The sequence below is a fragment of the Pipistrellus hanaki genome (assembly GCF_964339955.1).
Source record: "Pipistrellus hanaki genome assembly, chromosome: 3".
NCBI classification, from domain to species: Eukaryota; Metazoa; Chordata; class Mammalia; order Chiroptera; family Vespertilionidae; genus Pipistrellus; species Pipistrellus hanaki.
This window is the reverse complement of record NC_140505.1, coordinates 160,510,128-160,531,415: the sequence shown is the minus strand read 5'-3', so window position 1 is coordinate 160,531,415 and position 21,288 is coordinate 160,510,128. Positions and strand designations below refer to the sequence as shown.

General features: G+C 37.3%; 2 protein-coding genes across 3 annotated transcripts in view; both read right to left on the bottom strand.

The window, feature by feature from the left end:
• Positions 1 to 8,338, bottom strand: part of LOC311619170 (sulfotransferase 6B1-like) — a 39,291-nt gene extending 30,953 nt beyond the window's left edge. Inside the window, exon 1 of the mRNA XM_084877259.1 lies at positions 8,213 to 8,338. Coding sequence (XP_084733385.1) covers positions 8,213 to 8,228 — 16 coding nt within the window. The 5' untranslated portion in view covers positions 8,229 to 8,338. The remainder of the gene's footprint in view (positions 1 to 8,212) is intronic.
• ST8SIA1 (ST8 alpha-N-acetyl-neuraminide alpha-2,8-sialyltransferase 1) overlaps positions 423 to 21,288 on the bottom strand; it is a 138,398-nt gene continuing 117,532 nt past the window's right edge. Inside the window, exon 4 of one of the 2 annotated variants that reach the window (XM_084877254.1) lies at positions 423 to 8,183. In XM_084877254.1, the coding sequence (XP_084733380.1) occupies positions 7,697 to 8,183 (487 nt within the window). In that variant the 3' untranslated portion in view covers positions 423 to 7,696. The remainder of the gene's footprint in view (positions 8,184 to 21,288) is intronic. The other variant, XM_084877253.1, reaches the window with a different exon arrangement.

Sequence of the window (21,288 nt, the reverse complement as noted above, 5' to 3'; positions counted from 1 at the left end):
AGTTTTAACATTAGGTAATAGAATGTCCTGTCCTAAAATAGCTGTAGCCCAAAAGGCTGTTATGTGAGAATAAAATCAAAGAACTAATAATATCTGCATAAACATCTTGATCAATATCTGAGGAGACATGTATGATAAAAAATGGACCAAGGTCACTCTTCCTGATGTCCTCCCTCTGAGAAAGTGTCTGGCAGAATTGGGCCACTAGAGTCCAAGGAAAATGGGAGTTTGAGGCAATTATCTAAGTAATTCAGTCAAGAAGGTACACTTGGGTTTGTCAAAGTCACCCATGTGAGCAGAAAGGGAATCTAAATGTTTTAAATCTTATTAGGAACTTATTAAAGTACCTCTAGGACACACATACAGATATTGATTCATTGCATATGGGAAACATTTTATTGCTATAAAAAGTAGGCTCGAGTACATGTCATATTAAATAAATGTTCAATTCTTTCTATTTTAATTTGCCTAATAGATAGTTTCTTTCAGCCATGTAAGAGGTACCAGTAGTGCTCTTATGTTCTATTTATGGCATCTATAATTCTGTATTTCTAAAGTAATTTTTCTCACTAAGCAGCATGAGTTTTCATCCAGAAGAAAAGAATAAAATCAGTTTAGCTGATATGGATATGAAATAAAGGAGGAATAGAAAAAGAAATAGGATTACCCATTCACTTCAGGGAAATAAAAAGACTTCACAAAGTATTTTAAAAAATATTTTATTCACAGGTTACATTTCCAGATTTTCTCCAAGTAAGGGAGGTAGAGAAATTGAAACTTAGTGAACCTTCTCACTACCAGCCATAATTATAATGAACACACCAAAGGAAAAGACATGTTTTTACAGCAGACCTCCTCCTATGACATTGCTTTAGAGTCTGTGGAAAGAAATAGCTCAAGCAGAACCAACAGAGATAGGTACTGTGTGTGTGTGTTTTTTAAGTCAAACTATAAAAAGTACCAATTAAAGTTTTTTTCTTACCTGCTCTATTTTACGTGAGAAAGAAGGAATGAAGAGTACTGATTTTCCCTACACCTCCTGCCAGCAGACTGTGGCTTCATTATAAAGAAGTATTTCCATGTACACTTCAAGGGTGATTTCATTTCATATTCTAAGCTAAACCCTTTTACAGAATAAATGTATCCATCGACTGGTAGTCAGCCTATATACTGTTAGAGAAAGGAGAGGAACTTTTCTCTTTGCCTCTTACCTCTAGCCTCTGCAGATTTGCTCTTGAAAAAACAGCTTGCACACCTGTGGAATAATGTTTAATGTGCAATCATTGAATTAGAGAGCTTAGAGAAACTTTCTTTTTCAAAGCTTTTCAGACAACTATGCTATATGGTAACTAGAGTTCTAGAATATTCCAGACTTTTTAAAAATTAAGCAAGCGTTGCAATGGAGCTACCCTTGTCTGTTCTGACTTCCTGCTAGCATCTCTCAGTCTGATGTACCCCTATAGCCATCAATCATCCCAAATTATCAATCCTGTATATTATGAAGGAATATCTATACCAACCTACCAACAAGAAAGCCCAAAGAATGAGTACTGACGAATGAATGAGGAACAAAAGCCAATTGATTCTTTGCTTCCAAGAATGTTAGGATTCACTGGAGAAAACATTATTAATCTCTGCATCCTCTTGTAATTATCACCTATATCTCTGCATCCTCTTGTAACTATCACCTATAGCTCTCAATGAGAAGGTTCTATAGCTTCAAGAAAGGATATGTACACACTGTTATCAGAGGTCTTCAAGGCCTAAATACTATATGGTGTATTTATATAAAAGTCACATTCACTACATTCGTGAGAGTTCTTGCTGATGGCAAAGATACAACTTGGAACAGACATGGTTACATCTTAAAAGTGACTGGAGTACATGAAGAAAATAGATAAGAAATTGGGAGCCAAGCCAGAAAAAGTGAAGGTACCCTCCGCCACCCCCCCACCAAGTCAACCATCTTTCTCTTTTCAATGGGCATACATAATGCAAAGTGGGTGTGTACGTGTATGTACACAAGAACGTAAGGGAGAAAATCCATCTACATTTCCTTACATAATGATGAATATAAAGGCCTATTACTGAAGTAATAGTGGGAGCAGGGGACTATAGAGATTTTAAACTCACTATGCACAGCATCAGATGGCCATGCAACCAGGTATCAAGGTGTCAATTTCCTCCTATTGCTCCCTTATCATGACAGAGATCTAAATAATAATCTTATTTCAGAAGTATGTGTCACAGTGGAAATGAAAGAGGAATGTGAACATGGGAGTGTTGGCATGTCTAGGCTCAAACACCAAGGAGAGCACAGCTGGAGAGAGGCCAGAAGTGGGGAAGCTATAAACTGTGATGGTCCTAGGAAGCAAACAGGTCCCCGTCTTCTGTTTTCTTCCCTATGGGCCTCACAGTCTGGCTCTCACACTGCTTCCTCCAGCATCTTTCGTCGTTAGTCACAACAACTGCATGACAGTACGTTTCCTTTAAAATGTTTGAAAAAGTTCTATTTTGGAAACTGCACTGAAGGACAAAAGCCTCTGTGCTCTCTGCTTAGTAAGATCCTTCTACTAGTAAGATCCCTTCTAATCCTCCTTCACAATTAAAACCCTGATTTTATATTCCTTTTTTTCATTCTGGTTATACTCTTTTTAGCATTATAAGTATCCATTTCTCTTGCTGTGCAGAGAAAACCAGACATATCTGAGTCCTGAATTTTTCTATACCCTGGATAAAATCACATCTTGTAGCTATCTGTCGGTATCGTGTGAAGCATGTGCTTTTAAAGTGGCAAATATCTGGAGAAAATCGAATTACATAAAAGCAGAAAGAGATATGATCAATATACTGGGGTATTATTTTATAAAACTCCTAGACAGCTCTGCAACATTGGTTATATCCCACAACTTCAAAAGGAAAGCAAAATCAGAAAGAGTTTCACCACAAAGTCCTGGATCAATAGGAACACAGAGGAGGTAGGTAAATGAGTAAGCATCAACAAAATATAATTCATCTTTTTTTTTCCTTTAAAAAAGTTATAGAGTTATAGTCTTTGGCTATCACACAAATGCTCAAAGGTATTATAAGCCAATTTATAATAAGTTACTTATTACTTATTCGTTAGAGATAGAATAAATCAGAAATGCAGGCGCCAGAAGGAAGAAACTTAGAAGGAAACATAACCGTATATTTTCCTATGGTAACGGCAAGCAGAGGTGGTGTTGTGTTTGAATGAGCTTTCCATTCATGCACGTGCTTCAATCTCTCACCTCTAAGATGCATGTAAAAATTCAAAGGACAAGAATAGGATGAGGGTAATGCCAATAGTTACCATTTTCTTAAGATAGGAAGGGCAAAGGTTATGGCAATTGTAGATTCATATGTTTTTCCGAAATCTACTTATTCAACCTCAGTATTATATGCCCTCACATTTTGGAGTTTATAAACAGACATTCTTGGCTTCTGGATTTTTCTGGGTTAATCTCCAGGGCTTTAAAAGAGGCTCTGTAGGAACTGGTGGAATATTACCATCTCCCAATCTTCAAAGACTCAGAAAATCCATCTGAAAGTGGGGGTTTAGGGGAGCTCCACTTTTAATAATCACTGGCAGGGCCATAATTAGGTCAGGGTGACTAGAACTCTGTCACAAGACACCCAAATTTAGAGAGCACACGTTTAAGGGGGGGAAATTAACAGCAACAAAAAAAGAATACCTTGTATAAGACAGTGTAACATTTTAAGCTTCTCAGCAAATTTCCACACCAGCTCTCTAGTCACAAGGCTACTAGCTCCTCTCGACAGTGAGGCCATGGGATTGGACAGAGGAAGGTGGTGCTTGAAAGCCAAGGTCAAGCACAGAGACTTCTCTGACCCTTTGTCTCCTGAAAGCTTGACCTTTTGTCTCCTCCTTCCACTTGCTTCATCCACTGCCTGGCACACAGTGGACTGAAGTTGTCAAAACTGCTGGTCATATTTATAGTTCCTGCTGACTGTGTTAGAAGCTTGACCGAAGTTGAAGGTGCCGGGAGTGATTTACCCACTTCCAGCCCTGACACGTACCCACCAGGAGTCATATACTCAGAGAGTCAACCTCTAATTACACTGGAAGATGAAGAAAGACAAAGCACAGTTTTGCACTCAGCCCTTACTTCTCCACACACTTGTCCTCAAGTTCCCACAAAAATCTTTATAGCTTTGATCACTGGAACTCTGCAAACATAATAGAACAGGTATGCTCCCTGGTTCTGGTGAGAAATTTTTCATTCAACACACAATAAGAGTTTTATAAAATTTTAAATGGGCTGTGACATTTCTTCCTCTTAGGTTGCTCCTAACAAGATTTCTCAGTTAAACATTTTCACCAAGTCCATATTTTTAAATATACCAATTAAAATGACAGGTCATCAGTTTTCCACACAAAGAAATAAGAGGCTGTGCATAGTATACAACTACCATCATTGCTGACAAAAGGAATGTTATTGATATCATTTCCATTTGAAATGATCTGTAATACTCCTATGAATATTTTGACTAATTAAAAATATTTTGGGTAAATTTAGAATTCTAGGAATTCTTCAGTTATTTTCCAAGTAGACTTACAAAATATGCTTTTATTAATTTTCAGAGGGAGGTAAGGGGATTGGGAGATAGAAACATCAATGAGAGAGAGAGGAACATCATTGATGGGCTGCCTCTTGCACATCCCACACTGAGAATTAAGCCTGCAACCCAGGCATGTGCCCTGAATGGGAATCAAACCGTGACCTCTTGGTTTCTGGGTTGACACTCAACCACTGAGCCACACCAGGTGGCCCAAGTAGACTTTTAAGCCATGTTGTCCTTTGCTTTAGGTGTAATTTATATTTAACTTAAACAAACTTCTTAGCCAAAAGAAGGGAATGAGACACCACAAAGCCAAACATAGATTGACTGAACATCTGCCATTCAGGATCATCTAGATCATTTGCCTTTGTTAAAATAGCTAAAAGTGAACTAAACAGAAACAAAATCCAGGAAGCACTCTTCAACTTCTTGTGCTAATTTCAGGTTAGATGCATAGTGTCATATAAACTGTTGGTCAAATATTCTATATAGAGCTTGTCATGTCTAATGTCCTCTTGATATAAAAATCTTTCATATAAAATTATTTTGCTTTTTTTTTCTTAATCCCAACTCATATGCACAAAGTATGTGATTATCAGACGGGGAGGTAGGAGAGGGAATGGGGGAGATAATTGATGATGGGAGGATACTTGACTTAGAATGGTGAACACACAATACAATATATAGATGATGTATTATAGAATTGTACATCTCAAACATATAAACTTATTCACTAGTGTCATCCCAATAAATTCAATAAAAATAAAAAGTTAAAATTAAAAAAATTATTTTCTCTATGTAATGACTTAATCTTTCACCTATCTTAATTTTATGAAGTGCAATAAAAATTAAACAGAGATCATCCTCATTCATGATCATCAGCCTCAACGTAATTCTCAAATTATAGCTAATAAAAAGTCTCATCCGGAACTTATTTTCAGTTTTTTCACCCTTTCTTTTGCCCTTTTGGAGCCACCTAATTTTTCACTAAATAACTTTAAAACTTAGAAGTAGTAATGCCTTCTTTTGGCAGATGCATTAAAAGTGATTAAATACTTTTTTATTGAATGTGTCTACCATAACTTGAATATCTTTTTAGATGAATCTTAAGAGCCAGTAATATAAAAATGTAATTGGCTAAATTTGGCAAAGTGTGAGGCACAATTCTAAAGTCCTCAATTTCAGAAAAACAAAATAAGGAGAGTTTAGAATTCAATTTCTTCATAGTAATAGAGAATTCCAGAGTATTCTGTAAGATAATTCTAGAGACATCCTTACTTGGGAGCACGTGTATTTTAAAATGACAGATGCACAAGTTTAGTCTACACATACATGCACACACACACACACATAAGCACATATACTCACAAGCTTAGGTTTAGATACATCTAACTAATCACAGAAATATGTATGGCATACCTCTAAAGTAAGGCCAAACTTTAATCTACTCTAAGAAAATATTCCCATTAACTTGTCACCACACTTTCAATGACATGAGCAGGTGTATGTATCCCTAAGTGAAAACACTATGGAACCATCAAAATGTTTTGGTCTAATCTAGGGCTTTTCATCCTTGGCACTACTGACATTTTAGACTGCATGATTCTTTCTAGTGGAAAATCTGACCTGTGCATCATGAGTGTTAAGCAGGATTCCTGGCCTCTACCCACTAGATGCCAGTAGCTCTCTCCAAATCATGACAATCAAAAATGTCTCCAGACATTGCCAAATGCCACCAGATGGAGGAGGAAAATCACCCCATTTGAGAAGCAATGGTCCAAGTAAATGTTATGAGTTTGGGATCGGTCTTGCCTTTCAGAAACCACAAATTTATAATTAAACATTGTACAAATCTATTGCACAAATCTATCCCAGGAATCAAAACAAGATGAAACATTTCTAGATAGTACTTTCAATGGAACTGTGATTCACTGGCTTTATGGGACACATTAATTACATTTTAACAATTTTAACAATTAAACACTAATTTGAATGACATATTTTATTAACATTTCTATGTGTTTTTCGTTAGCCCTTTTATCTTTCTGAATAAGTGTATAGGTTAAATTTATTCTTTTTAAAGGTAATTATTAAATAATAACAACAGCTCAAAAGGGGAACTATATTCAGGATTGCATGTATAGCACATATTTAATACAGCTCACTCAATAGTACATTCTTACTACATTTTTCCTGCCATATAGCATAAAAATAGCAAATCAGTTCTGCACAGAAACAATACTCTAAAATTTTTAACTTTCTGAGATTCAGAATAATCTATGTTTTATCAACCACTCACATTTCAACTGATGATTTCTATAATAACCTTGATATTCAATCTTATTTAGAAGTTACCTGTTTCAATGATGTAATTTCCCAATGCCATTATTATCCTAATAACTTTTATATTAACCTACCTAAAATGCCACCTGTTTTCATCTATATTGTGTACTGAATTTCTACCATTAAAATATAAAACAAATTTTTGGCACAATTTACCTAAATTTTGGTGATACTTAAAAAAATAAAGATAGTGATTTCTAGCATCTCCTTTTAGAATAAGGCATCTCAAAGAACAAAGATAATAAAAGGCTTCCTTTACCTTTCTCTTATATGTAAACACATCTGGCTGCTTGTAGTCTGTCAAGAGTTTGGCTTTCAAAATAGTCCTACCTGTGACTATGAGAATAGATAGCTACTAATTCACACCCCTTTACTTGTATGAATCTACCTAATATGATCATACTCAACACAGGATCCACTCACAATATGTTGGAGAGAGTCAGAATGAGTAAAACAATTCTGTTCAATTGTGGCAAGCATTTGGGGGTAAGGTTTTCATCTCATGCTGGTATAAGCTTTATGAGCAGTAACCAGTAAGCTGATTTGTCTTATATCAGGGTGTGCTGGGTAGGTACATAATACATTTGGAACTCTCCAATACTTGTTACAGATTTTTGAAATACCAGTCATGTGGATTCATGGAAATGAGCTTTGTTTAGTTGTGTGTGTGTGTGTGTGTGTGTGTGTGTGTGCGCGCGCATATGCTTTATTTCAGAGTGAATATTAGTTCTTCCTTTTCCCACTGTCCCTAGGAAGTGGGCTGTAGGGAGGTATCCTCACACGGGTCCAGCTGCATTCTCAGTGCACCAACTTTATGAAGGTACCAGAGTTGGAGAAATTCCTCCGGCATGGCATGAAAGCCAGAAAAGGGCAAGACGTTATCATAGTAGTGGTGGCTGATGGGCTGCTCATGCATGTTCACAGAGAAGGGCCAGAAGCCATAGATGGCCACCTCCTCACAGAGACCCAGGGCTGCGCTCACCAGAAAGAGTCCTGTGGACAGCCGTTTGGCATGAATTCCCCTACTTTTCCAGAACTTCCCAATGCTACGCAGAAAGTTTGGGTTAGCAAAGAGCACTGTTTGATTGGCACCAACATCTGACAGTGTATAATAAACCCGGAGGGAAGGCTCTGTTCCTGTCTTCATAGAAAAAGCAGGCATATAGATGTAGCTGTGGTTATAAATTTTCATGTTGTCCACAAATGTCTTTCTGGACCACAGAAGGTTCTGAAACCTATTAAAGAGAAAAAGAGGCTCAATTACCCTGGAGAAAAGACATTAATCAACACCCACTCTGCTGCTCTTCTGATGGACTTGATTGCTCATATATCCTTGAACTTCCAATTATCTCTCATCATGTAGCTTGGCTTTCCCCCATCTCAGCAATCTAGACTCAGTTTGAGAGTCCTTAATGAGATATTCTCTTAACTAAAGTGAATTGCACATTTTGTTCTCTTCCACATTTCATTTGCCTGGAATGTAAGGATGGTTTAATACCCATGAATTGAAAAGGTTTTGGTTATTGAATAGATTTTGATAAAAGCTATTTGTGTGGTCTGACCTCAGCACAGGACTGATTCCACATCTGCAAATCAAAGGAACGTCTTCTAAAATGCTTCTTCATTTTGAAATTCTATGATTCTGCAAGTATTCAGATCAATCAATGCTATTTTATAACTATAATATTACATTAAAAAACTTGTTATAAAATGATGCTAAGAGTTGCCCATGTTGCTTGCACCAAAGAACACTTCTTTCCTATTTTCTTTAATTTTGGGTTATATGAAGTGAAAGGTCAACTATGTGCACCTAAAATTTATGGTATGCATCCTATGTGTCAGAAGAATTAAAAATTTAATGACACAATCTTTTGGACACTTTGGTCACTGACAAGGGTATAGAGTGTACTAAAACAATGATGAGGATTCAGTGCTCCTGTACCAAGCAAGGCTGGAATTGACGGAGGCTGTGGTGACGGATGAGGCATGTGGCAAAAAACTTGTGCATCTCTCCTTTGTTTGGACTTCATTCTGTGGCCTTGGGGAGTCTTCACAGCAGTAAGTACTTACAGGATTTACTATTTGGGTTACAAAATATCTCATCATTTGATTAGTGGTCAGTCCATGTCAAGAAAGGTAACTCTGGCAGTTGAGAAGGTGTTCTGGAGAAGGAAGAGGCTGGTGAACTAAAGACCAGTTAAGAAGTTGCTGGAGTAGCTCAAGTGAAAACAAAGAAAGACAATGAAGTAGGCTAGGGCCTTGCAACCTTCGTTTTCTTCCACAGGAAGGGGAGCCACTCTCAGGTTATGTGCAGAAGGAGCAGCAGCATCTGAGAATGGAACTGAGCCACAGCTAGCAGAAGGAGGCTGGCCTGACATCATAATTATGTGAAACCAAAGTTATGAATACACAAATCCACAGGATGTTATGCAGCAACCAGTGTTATTAACCTTGCCTGCCATGAAAGGGGTGTTTCTCAAGCCCAAAGGAAGGAAAATTGCTCGAGTTTTCTTCATGTCCTTGATTCGGCAGCCTGCTTTAGCAATATTTCCTGGGCTCTGACAAATAGAGAAGAGATCACAGCATTTTTAGGTGGAATCACTGTACCATAGAAGAAGTCAGGGAAGCCCATTGAACCATGTTTTGGAGCTGAGCTAGCTTCTCTAGCAGAAATTTCCATTTCCCAACTTCCAAATAGGCTCTGCTTAGAAAATATCAAATTTTTCATCCTTTTTAAAAATGTTTTTTATTGATTTAAGAGAGGAAGAGAGAGGAGTGATAGAAACATCAATGATCAGAGAGAATCATTGATTGGTTGCCTCCTGCACTACCTCTACAAGGCATTGCAACTGGGGCATGTGCCTTGACCAATAATCGAACCGTGATATCCTAGTTCATAGGTCGAGGCTCAACCATTGAGCCATATTGCCCAGGCAATCTTTCATCCTTCTTAATTGCCCATCCCTATCTCTCCTCCTAAACAGTAATTCTTTCTCAATAATGTAGACACACACTGCAGACAGTATTCTACTTAGTTTGAACAGTGGTTCTCAAACTATAGTTGGAATGATGTGATGTCACTTTCTGATGAGAGCTGTCCAGGGAGATAAATTTTTATCCAGCACTCCCCAGTGATTGTTATATAAGTGTCCAGGGGATATACTTATTTAGAAGATCAAAGCCATTAACATAATTTGTCTAGTTCTCTGCATCTATTCCTCAACACCGCTTTCTTTATATCTTCAACTAGAGGTCTGGTGCACAAAATTTGTGCACTTGGGGGGTCCCTCAGGCCAGTCTGTGCCTTCTCGCAGTCCTGGAGCCATCAGTCAGACATCCTTAGTGCTGCTGTGGAAGCAAGGGAAGCTCCTGCCACCACTTCTGTGCTCACCAGCCAGGAGGTTGGCTTCTGGCTGAGCAGTGTTCCCCCTGTGGGAGCACACTGACCACCAGGGGGTAGCTCCCGAGTTGAGCATCTGTCCCTTGGTGGTCAATGCGCATCATAGCAACCAGTTGTTCCACTGTTCAGCCAATTTGCATATTAGCCTTTTATTATATAGGATATTATCCTTGTTGCAATTCTAAGAAGAAGAAGTGCTCCGTCTTCCCCACTGTGTCATGGAACAAGCTATTTCACATTCATTTTCTAAAGAACTCTTGTTCAAAGTGGGTTTCCCCTCTTTAAAACTTCCAATTTCTCCACCTGTACTGAATTACCCCCTTCTGTCTTTCAAACACTATTGGACCTTATAAGAGAAAATTCTTCCAATGTCCATTCTGTTCTCAGAGTTACATTCTAGGTCTCATTCCACCAGCAACATTCCAGAGCAGTTAGTATTCTTCCAGTTGTTCCCTTTTGTTTCCTTAAACAACTCATTCCTTATTGCTGCGCCAAGTGACTCCTATTCCACAGGGCTCTGCTGGCTGATGGAACTTTCCCTATTTTTGTAGTGGACCACATACGAAGGTGAATTAGAGACAGCTCCAGTATAATCAAGGCAATTGATTTTCTGTTCCCTGTCTTAAAGCTGACTGATTATTCTTAAAGAGGGTAGTCTTCCTTCCTTGAGTTTTAACTTTGAAAAGGAACACACATCTTGGATTTACTATACTCTTAATTTTATTACTATTGTTTAAAAGCCAGACCATACTATACATTGTATTGTATTACTTTTATCTACTTCATTTTTCAATAAATAACATTAAGTCAATTATTTAATGCAACTTAATAACTATTTATGGCATACTTGTTATATTTAATGTTATCCTAATCAAGAGTTTAACAGAAATGGTTTTGAACTTTACCAAATTATTATAAAATTAAATCAGAATTGTAAGAGTGGTGTCCAGCTTATCTTTCCAGCCTCATAACTCAGTTACTCTTCATGACTTCATCCTATGCTCCAGTCATTCCTGTATGTGTACCATTCCAGTTATATTTTTTGCATATATAAGTCCCTTGTTGCTCATCATTTATTATTTTTTTCTAAATATATTTTTATTGATTTCAGAAAAGTAGGGAGAGGAAGAGAGATAGAAACCATGATGAGAGAGAATCATTGATTGGCTGCTTCCTGAAGCCCCACCCCACCCCTACTTGGGATTGAGGTATAACCTGGACATGTGTCCTTGACTAGAATTGAACATAGGACCCTTCAGTCCATGGGCCAATGCTCTATCCACTGAGCAAACCCAGCCAGGGTTCATCATTCATTGTGATGGGAATGCAAAATGGTACAGCCATGCTGAAATCTGTTTGGCTCAGTAGTAGAGTGTCGGTCTGCGGACTGAAAGGTCCCAGGTTCGATTCTGGTCAAGGGCATATACATTGGTTGCGGGCACATCCTCGGTAGGGGGTGTGCAAGAGGCAGCTGGTTGATATTTCTCTCTCATTGACGTTTCTAGCTCTCTATCCCTCTCTCCTCCTCTCTGTAAAAAATCAATAAAATATATTTTTTAAAAATGGTACAGCCACTTTGAAAGGCAGTTTGGTGGTTTCTTACAAAATTAGACTTTACCATGCAATCTAGCAATCACAATTCTTGGTATACCCAAAGGTGTTGAAAATGTATATCCACAAAGAAACCTGCACAAGCATATTCATAAGTGCCAAAACTTGGAGCAACCAAGATGTCCTTTAGTAGGTGAATGGATAGAAAAACTATTAAATCATACAATGGATAGCTCAGCACTAAAAAGAAATGACCTATCAAGCCACGACAAGACAGGGAGAAATATTAAATGCATATTACTAAGTTAAAGAAGTCAATCTGAAAAGGCCACATACTGCATGATTCCAACTTAATGACATTCTGGAAAAGGTAAAACTATGGAGACTATAAAAATCAGTGGTTACCCACGGTTGGAAGGGAATAATAAAATGAATAGGTGGGGAGCACAGAGGGTTTTTATGGCAGTGAAAAGAAATTACATGATACCATAATGATGGAAATATGTCATTATATACTTGTCCAAACCAACAATATGTACAACACCAAGAGTGACCCATAATGTACTGTAAACTAGGGATTTCGGGTGATTATAATGTGCTGATGTAGGTTCATCAATTATAACAAATGTACCACTCTGATGTGGAGACTGGTAATGGCAGAGGCTGTGCACATGTGGGTATGAGGTATATGGGAAATCTTTGTACTTTCTTCTCTCAATTTTGCTGCAAACCGAAAAGTGCTCTAAAAACATAGTCTTAAAAAAACAACAACACATCATAGCTTCTTTACACAACAGCAATCATATTTTAGAAATACATAATAAAACAAAGATACATTATAAATTTAGAACTGCCAAGTCAGAGATGAGCACATTCAAAGAGCCAATATATACAACATGATTGTTGAATCTCAAACAAAAGGCAGGGGAGGCTGGTGGGAAGAGATCAACCAATGAACTTGTATGCATATATACATAACTCATGGATACAGACAATGGGGTGGTGAGTGCCTGAGGGGTAAGGAGGATGGGAGTGGGCTGGAAGAGGTTTATTGTCGGGGGTAGGGGGGAAAAAAAACCTATGTAATATTTTCAACACTAAAGATTGTTTTTAAAATTGACACTGGAAAAAAAATAAATTAAATAAATAAAAATAAAATATGCCAACGGGACCGGTTTGGCTCAGTGGATAGAGCGTCGGCTTGTGGATTGAAAGGTCCCGGGTTTGATTCCGGTTGAGGGCATGTACCTTGGTTGCGGGCACATCCCCAGTAGGGGGTGTGCAAGAGGCAGCTGGTCGATGATTCTCTCTCATCGATGTTTCTAACTATCTATCCCTCTCTCTTCCTCTCTGTGAAAAATCAATAAAATATATTAAAAAATAATAATAAAATAAAAAAATAAAAATAAAATATGCAAAATCACAAGCATGAAATTTATACCAATTAAAAGTACAGCAAAGGAACAGTTTTCCACACATCAAATTGGTAAAAAATTAAGAAGCATGTCAATAATTATTAGAAAAAATGGGAGAAATGGGTACTTCCGTGCTTCAAACAGGAGTATGAATTGTCACAGACAGTTCCAAAGGTGATTTGGCACTTTTAATCCACACACCTCCTGACCCAGCACTTCCGTTTCTCACCTGGTACCCTTGCTATTTACAGAGCAACCTCCCTCACTTCTCATCGGGCTGGACTCAAAAGAAAGCCCTCCGAGAAGCCTCTTCTGGCCACCCACCTCCTCTCTCACCTTTGCTGCAGTTCTTCACAGTCCCTATCACTACATGACATTTTAGTACATGTGCATTGTTTGTGTCTTCTTGAATGTCCGCAGGGAGATCTTTGCTTTATTTGCTGCTCAATCCACAGCACCAGAAAGGGCACTGGGCACATGGCACCAAGAAAAGATGCACAAATGTTTGCTGAAGGATGCAGAAAATCAGAAGCAACCTAGAAGTCTATCAGGAAGGGAATAGTAAAACAGTTGTATCCAGACAGTTGTATCCAGACTCTGGATACAAAGCAGTTGTTTTAATAAGACAGCTCTATTTGTATTGAAGTGGAAATATTTCCAAGGCAAGATGTTCTATGAAAAACAAAGAAATTCCATAATTACTACTGCAATTTGTATAGTGGATTATCACACCAGATAAAGATAACTAGTATATATTTTCTATAGTAACACATATGTATGTATTATAAATACATGGGGAAATGTTAGGATTCACATTAAGCTGAAAATAATGCCAACCTGTGGGAATAGTAAGTATGGGGGAGGGGTAAAGGGCCAAGGGAAGCTTTATTTATTTATTTGTCTTTATTTTTATTGTTGACACTATTACAGATGTCCCTATTTTTCCCATTTTGCCCCCATCCACCCAACCCTGGTTCGGACTTCCCTCAGACCATTACCATGTTGTCTGTGTCCATGGATTTTGCATTTATGTTCTTTGGCTTAATTGGTCAAGGGAAACTTTAGCTTCACCTGGAATGGTTTCATTTTTTAGAAGGTGAATACATTTATGAGTTACTTGTGTTATTAAATATTTCCCTTTGAAAAGTCAGGCACCTTAGTAGTCACATAAATACAAAGCAAAATAATTGTGAGTTTTGAGTTTACTCTTTTCAACACAATAAATTAGGAACATGTGGTAATTTTATTCTTTTACATTAAAAAAAATATATTTTTGTTGACTTCAGAGAGGAAGGAAGAGGGAGAGAGAGCTAGAAACATTAATGATGAGAGAGAATCATTGGTCGGCTGCTCCCTGAGCATCCCCTACTAGGGATCAAGCCCGCAACCCGGGCATATGCCCTTGACAGGAATTGAACCCAGGACCCTTCAGTCCACAGGCCAACTGAGCCAAATTCTCTAGGCCTTAATTTTTTTTAAAAAAATATATTTTTATTGATTTTGTACAGAGAGGAAGGGAGAGAGATAGAGAATTAGAAACATCGATGAGAGAGAGTCATCGATCAGCTGCCTCTTGCACACCCCCTACTGGGGATGTGCCTGCAACCAAGGTACATGCCCTTGACCGGAATCGAACCTGGGACCACCTTTCAGTCCCCAAGCCGACACTCTATCCATTGAGCCAAACCGGTTTCGGCTAGGCCTTAATTTTTTAATATTATTATATTGTTGCTTGTATCATATAAAGCACATTTACAAAAGATTCACAAACGTGCAAGTTAATTCATCTTTTAAGTGTATTTCGTTTTTAAAGTTCACTTTTACATAAAATAATTTTCTAATTTTTCCTCTACAATAACTCATATTTGAACACTTCCCTTATAATGTACTCTTCCTGTTCAAAGCTTTCAGTAAGTTCCAGTGGTATAACTCATTTCCTCATATTATTTACTCGCTTTTCTCATATTTTAGACCATTTGCCGTGTTCATGGCTGCTCACTGTTATTTTTCTGTCTTTGCACAGATGTTTGTTTACACAGCTGTTGCTTCCTTTTCCTCTGTCAATGAACATTAATTTTGTGTTGATTTACAAATCTTTCCTCCTCTGTACCTTCTTATCCTGTGGGAGTATTTCTTCCACAGGAGAATATTTTACCAGACTGCAAAAAAACCACACACATCATACCAGACTATTCCATTCATACACAGTTCACGTTAATATACGTCCTAAGAGTGCAAACTTTTAAAATATTTATAGGATGGGCATTCCAAACTAAACTGGGATGCTTCTAAGAGGATAAGAACTTGAGACAATCCTTTCAGAGATGGATAAGTATGAACTGAATATAATTATCTCTTTAATTTTTATGGCTCATTTACTGAGTTCCTTCAGAAAAAACTAATGTCCTTTATCTTTGTGTTTGCTAAGCATAACAATATACCTAATACAGTAAAGACATTCACTGTGAAATGAATAAATGCATAAAGGAATGGGTGAGTTTCTAAACATCATTGTAATTTTTCATAAAATGCATTTCATTTCAAAATATGCCACAGGAAAAAACAAAAAATGATTTTTTTAGGAATAATAAGATAATATGAGACACTTTTGATTGCCTTCTTGTTTGTAAAGCAACATTTTCTTTCCATGGTTTTTATGCAAACTATTTCTTTGCCTTTAACCAGAAAATGGGTAATTAGAAACTGAATAGCACTCTGAAATATAAATCTCTCACTAGATACTAGTTCATTTTCTTGTAAACAGAATATGGTAATTTTTGACAAACATCCAAGGATTACATATGATTTTTAATTTTATTTTTTCCAGGACAAATGAAGTTATGCTTGTTTTTCTGATAGGTGTTTTTTTTATGGTTTCTCACTTTTGAGGTTCTCAAAATAGCAATTATTCTTACTTTCCTAAATTTAAATATGAACTTAAGGCATACTAAACTTTAAAATCATATATTAATTCCTTGTGAGAAATAAAATTAAGTGAGGTATATTCTAATCTGTGAATTTCAATCTTTAAGTTTAAAAAAATTATGTCAATGTTGACAAAAGCTATCACCTTGTATTTTAAAAAACAGATTGCGTATTAGAAGCCCATTGATTTTTCCACATATCTTACAAAATTTTCTAATATACCATACATGATGGTCTCAAAATGTGGCTTTCAATAACAGAGAAGGTACTTTGAGAAGACTGTATGTTCAGCCTCTTCCACAAGCAAACTACAAACTCCAGCAAGTTACTTCATCTCTTTATGCCCCAATTTTCTCATCTGAAAAAACTCAGAGGTATTAAGAGCACCTACTTACAGAGTTGTTGTGAGCACTGAATGACTTCATATGTGTGCTGCTGCACTTAGAACAGTGCTTGGCACATAAGAAGTCTTATAATTTTTGGCTTTCATCTAAAACGTCACCACCATCATCTTCATCACCACCATCATCATCATCACCATTCCTCTCCTTTGTGAAAAAACAAGTGATGAGGAAGAAATTCTTAAAGAATTCTACAGAAATAAACATTATCTCCAAGGATGCAAGTTATAAGTAAACAATTTAAAAAAAACACTTTCTAGGCAGGATATAGTTGGCATGTGTGTGTGTGCAGGCTTCCATGGCCTATTAGGGTGTCCATGATCTACCTGCACAGAAACCCCTTGTATTTGGTTTGGTACAGAGAGATCATTACCTCAAGAACAGAATCAACTGCTAGACTTGCCTTTGACTTTCACACGAAGCTCCTAAACCCATTTTGGGTATGACCATTTGAGTACAAGGGTATCATGCTAACTGGCAAATGTACTCTACTTCTGAAGATCAAGTCAGAATGCCAGTTTGCACATAATCACAACATGATAAGCCTCAAATGATGATTGAGAAGGTTTGCATGAGAATTAAGCTCTATAAAAGTTCTACAAAATGATTCCTGAAAACCTTGAATTTACAATTAACCAACCTCAAAAGCACATACTCAAGAGCAGAAGGTCAACTCCAAGGTCTAGTTTATAACTCACATGGTGACATATGATTCATTCAAATACCACAATGAGAGAACTGGATAATTTTTAAATAACACTGAATTATAATTTTCTCTTTACAAAAGCAAAATATTGTACTTGTACAAATATAGAGCAACTGAAACATAAAGATCAGCACAAAGAAGTTTGTTTGGCATATAGTAGTTATTCAAAAAATATATATTAAATATGAGAGAGAGAAGGAAAAATAAATCAATAATCTCCCAATTCTACCATTCAGCATTGACCTCTATTAACATACTGATTTTATCTTACACACACACACACACACACACACACACACACACACACCTAGTAGTAGGATTGAAATTTATACACAACTCCCATTTGAAAAGGCTAGCATTTTTTCTACCTTACAGTGCCTTCATCTTATTCTGGTGCTCCCATGCTTGCTAATAGCACGAAAAAACAACAACAACAACAACAAAAACATCTTACATTTGTCAATTAAAAGCAATGCAGTGTCTTTTAAGTAAAACAGTCTTTGGGGTAAATAGCACATCTATTTAAAATGGAAACTCCACCAGAGCTGGTTTTCCCTCTCAGGAGCTCTCTCCTGCTCCTCACCTTCTGGCTCCTCCTAGAAATGGCCGACCCTTAGGTTGTCTCTAATGTGGTTGATCTTGTCTTGTCCTTGGGGTCCAGCACTGCTGTCCATGAACTGTGTGGCTGGTACCTCTGGTTCTTCTGGACACCAAGTTGGCTACCACTGCTGCAGTCAGTGGCTCCCTCTCTTGTCTCAGTAACTCATGGCTGCTTTCCCCAACCTTGGGGCCCTGCTTCTCCACTGGCACTTTCAGTGTTTTTGTATCTTCTACTGGAAGTGTGGAAATGTCATGGTTCCCAAAATATCACATGCAGGCTAGATCATATACTGGAGATACCATCTCAAGCCTACACCTGGGAAATCCCTTCAGCCATATTTAATTTACCTCCCAGAACCTAGACGGACTCGCCTGAGCTGCTTGGCTCTTTCAGACACCCAACCTGCTCATCACACTATTACTGCCCTAACTCTCCAATTTATCCCATCACCTGGGAAAAAGGAGGAGTGGGGACAGATGGAAAGGAAAAGGAAAAGAGACAGAGAACACGACAATAGAAAATAAAGGAACAAAAGGAAGAGAATGTGAATTTAAAAAGAAGAAAAAAAAGGGAAGACAAAATCAGGCAATCAGAAGCTTGTGTGACACAGAGACTGAGCTACAAAGAGAGAAAAGGAACAAAAATCCCTTTCCTCCCAATCACTGATCCCATTATTTTCTGTCGCACTGAACAAAGATGGAGAGGGAAACGACAAAGGGAAGAAAATAGCAAAGAAGGAGGTGAGATGTGTCTCGCTTGTTCTCTTCAACTTCAAGGACTAATCATACACTCATTTCATTTCACCTCCAGTTCTCTCAAGTCGTGAACTGCAAACACCCCCTAACAAACCTCAGGAGACTGCAAAGCTGTTGATCCTGTGGCTAGGTAAAAACAGAGCCCAAGAGTTAATTATATTACAGTTGTTGAACACAGAGCATCTATTTCCATTTCAGGTTGTGATCCAAGTAGATTACATCAGCTTTTAAAGTAAACCATTTTCCCTACTTACACCTACATTAGATGCAAGGCACATGGCAATTTTTTCCATTTCTATCTGTCTTCCATCACTGTCTGCCTATACTAAAAAGTATTTTGAGTAACACAGTTTATGTTACATATACACAGCAGTCATTCTCCTATCTCTCTAAAATATGGTTAATAACACCATTCTTTGCTCACTGTTCAAAAATGGAAAAGTAAAAAAACAAACAAATGAAAAACAGTGCATATATTAGAACCTTCTTAACAGCATGCCCTATAACCATTAGGTATTAGGATAGGAGGCCAAATATATGAAGATGAATTAAGGAAAAGAGTTTATTTCTATCTATTGGGTTATTTTTAGTTGCATATGATAGTCTATACCTTTTTGGCATCACCTTGCAAGGGTGTCTTGTAATATGGTGGGGCAGTTAAGTCATTCCCCCAGAATAGCTGAGGAAAGTCACATGCTCGGTCATATGCTAAGTTGGAAAGCGTGGTCCAGAAAGCTGTTTAGCAATAAAAGCTGCCTCACAAGGAATAATTATAGGGGGGAGGGGGGAATAACGTTCGCTCTACTAAGATAGTTTTATTCCAGGAAATGATTTAAATTAGAAAATTGCTAATTTTCCAAAAAGAAAATCTCTAATATCTAAGGAAGAGAAAAGACACTGAACAATGAGTGAAATTTGTCAAAGTTGCTAAACAATAAAAATTATTCACTCCAAACTACCAATGGAATTTTAATTAAAAGCAGCATTCTATGAGAACGCAAAGTATATAATATCGCCAGTTAACTTTGAAAAGACCATATATACATACTGCATTTCTGGGTTTCATTTTGCTTTACAAGCAATTATTTTACTTATTGATTTATAATTATGATTAATAAATAAAATTAGTTTCTTTATATATTAACATTAACTTAAGACTCTGTGTAGTTATGATGGTTAATTTTCAGTGTCAACTTGACTAAGTCACAGGTGCCCAGATATTTGGGTAAACAGTATTTCTGGGTGTGTCTATGAGGACGTTTCCAGATGAAATTAGCATTGTATGGTGGACTGGGTAAGAAAGATGGCCCTCCCACTGTGGATATGTATTGTCCAATCTCTTGAGTATCTGAATAGAACAAAACATCAGAGAAAGTGAGAATTCACTCCCTCTACCTGCCTACTTGAGCTGGGATACCAGTCTTCTGCTTTCGGACCATAATTTACACTCTCAGTTCTCAGGCCTCTGGATCTGGGCTAAAACTTACACCATGGTTTTCTTGGTTCTCAGTCCTTCAGGCTCATATTGGAACTAGCCCACCAGCTTTCCTGGGTCCCCCTTGCAGACCGTAGATGGTGGGACTTCCTATCCTCCATAATTAATTCCTTATAACAAATCAATTGTTTTGTCATTCAGTCTGTCTATTTACCTGTATATCTCTTTTTGGTTCTGTTTCTCTGGAGAACACTAACTAATATACTAGTCATATAATTTAACATAAATATTATGTATTTACATATAATATGTATTTATATATAGCTATATTTATACAAAATTATATATTTGCATGTTATACATATGAACATTATAGATTGATATTTATATATATTTATCTATATATTGCCTAAGACACACACATATACACAAAACCTAAATGCATATCTAAATGGCTAAACTGTGCTACCTATACTATTATCTCAGCAGCCACAACTCAAGGCTACTGTGAAAAAGCCAAGTTTAGAGGTAAATGAGAAAGCTTTTCCTGGATTTCTTTAAACCCTAAAACAGCAGAACAAATAGTAATGGGTACTTATTTTCTGTTTATGTCACTAATTCTTGCATTTATTTATCAAACATGAATTTGCTTGTTTTCATGGGAAATGAGGATTCTACAGTTAATTTAAGATCACTGTAGAAAAGGTATACTTATGAGAAAGAAAATCTCCCTTAGTTTCATGTGCACTGGCACATTTCTCCACATTGTTTTGTCCCCTATATATTTTTCACACAGTTGAGATCATGCATTACATATGCTTCCATCTCATGCTCCTTAAGTAAACAGCTAAATCAAAAGCATCTACAAAGTCGTTTAAAGCCATCAAATGCATTTCCTATTTTTGGATGTTTGGGGTGTGGCAAATGCAGGGATGGGCTCCCACAATGTCCATTTCCACCTCTCTCTGTGACGTGCTCTCCCCAGAAACTGGAAAGCTAACTGCGCTTCCTGAACTCTTTACAGGGAGGCTTCCAGTGGTGTGGCAAGTTTCAGCCTGAGATGTAACTGTGTGTCTTGAAATCTGAACTGAATTAAATAAGGAGAGACCAGGGGCCTGTTTTCAAAGCCAGAGCGTGAATCTGGAGCGAGC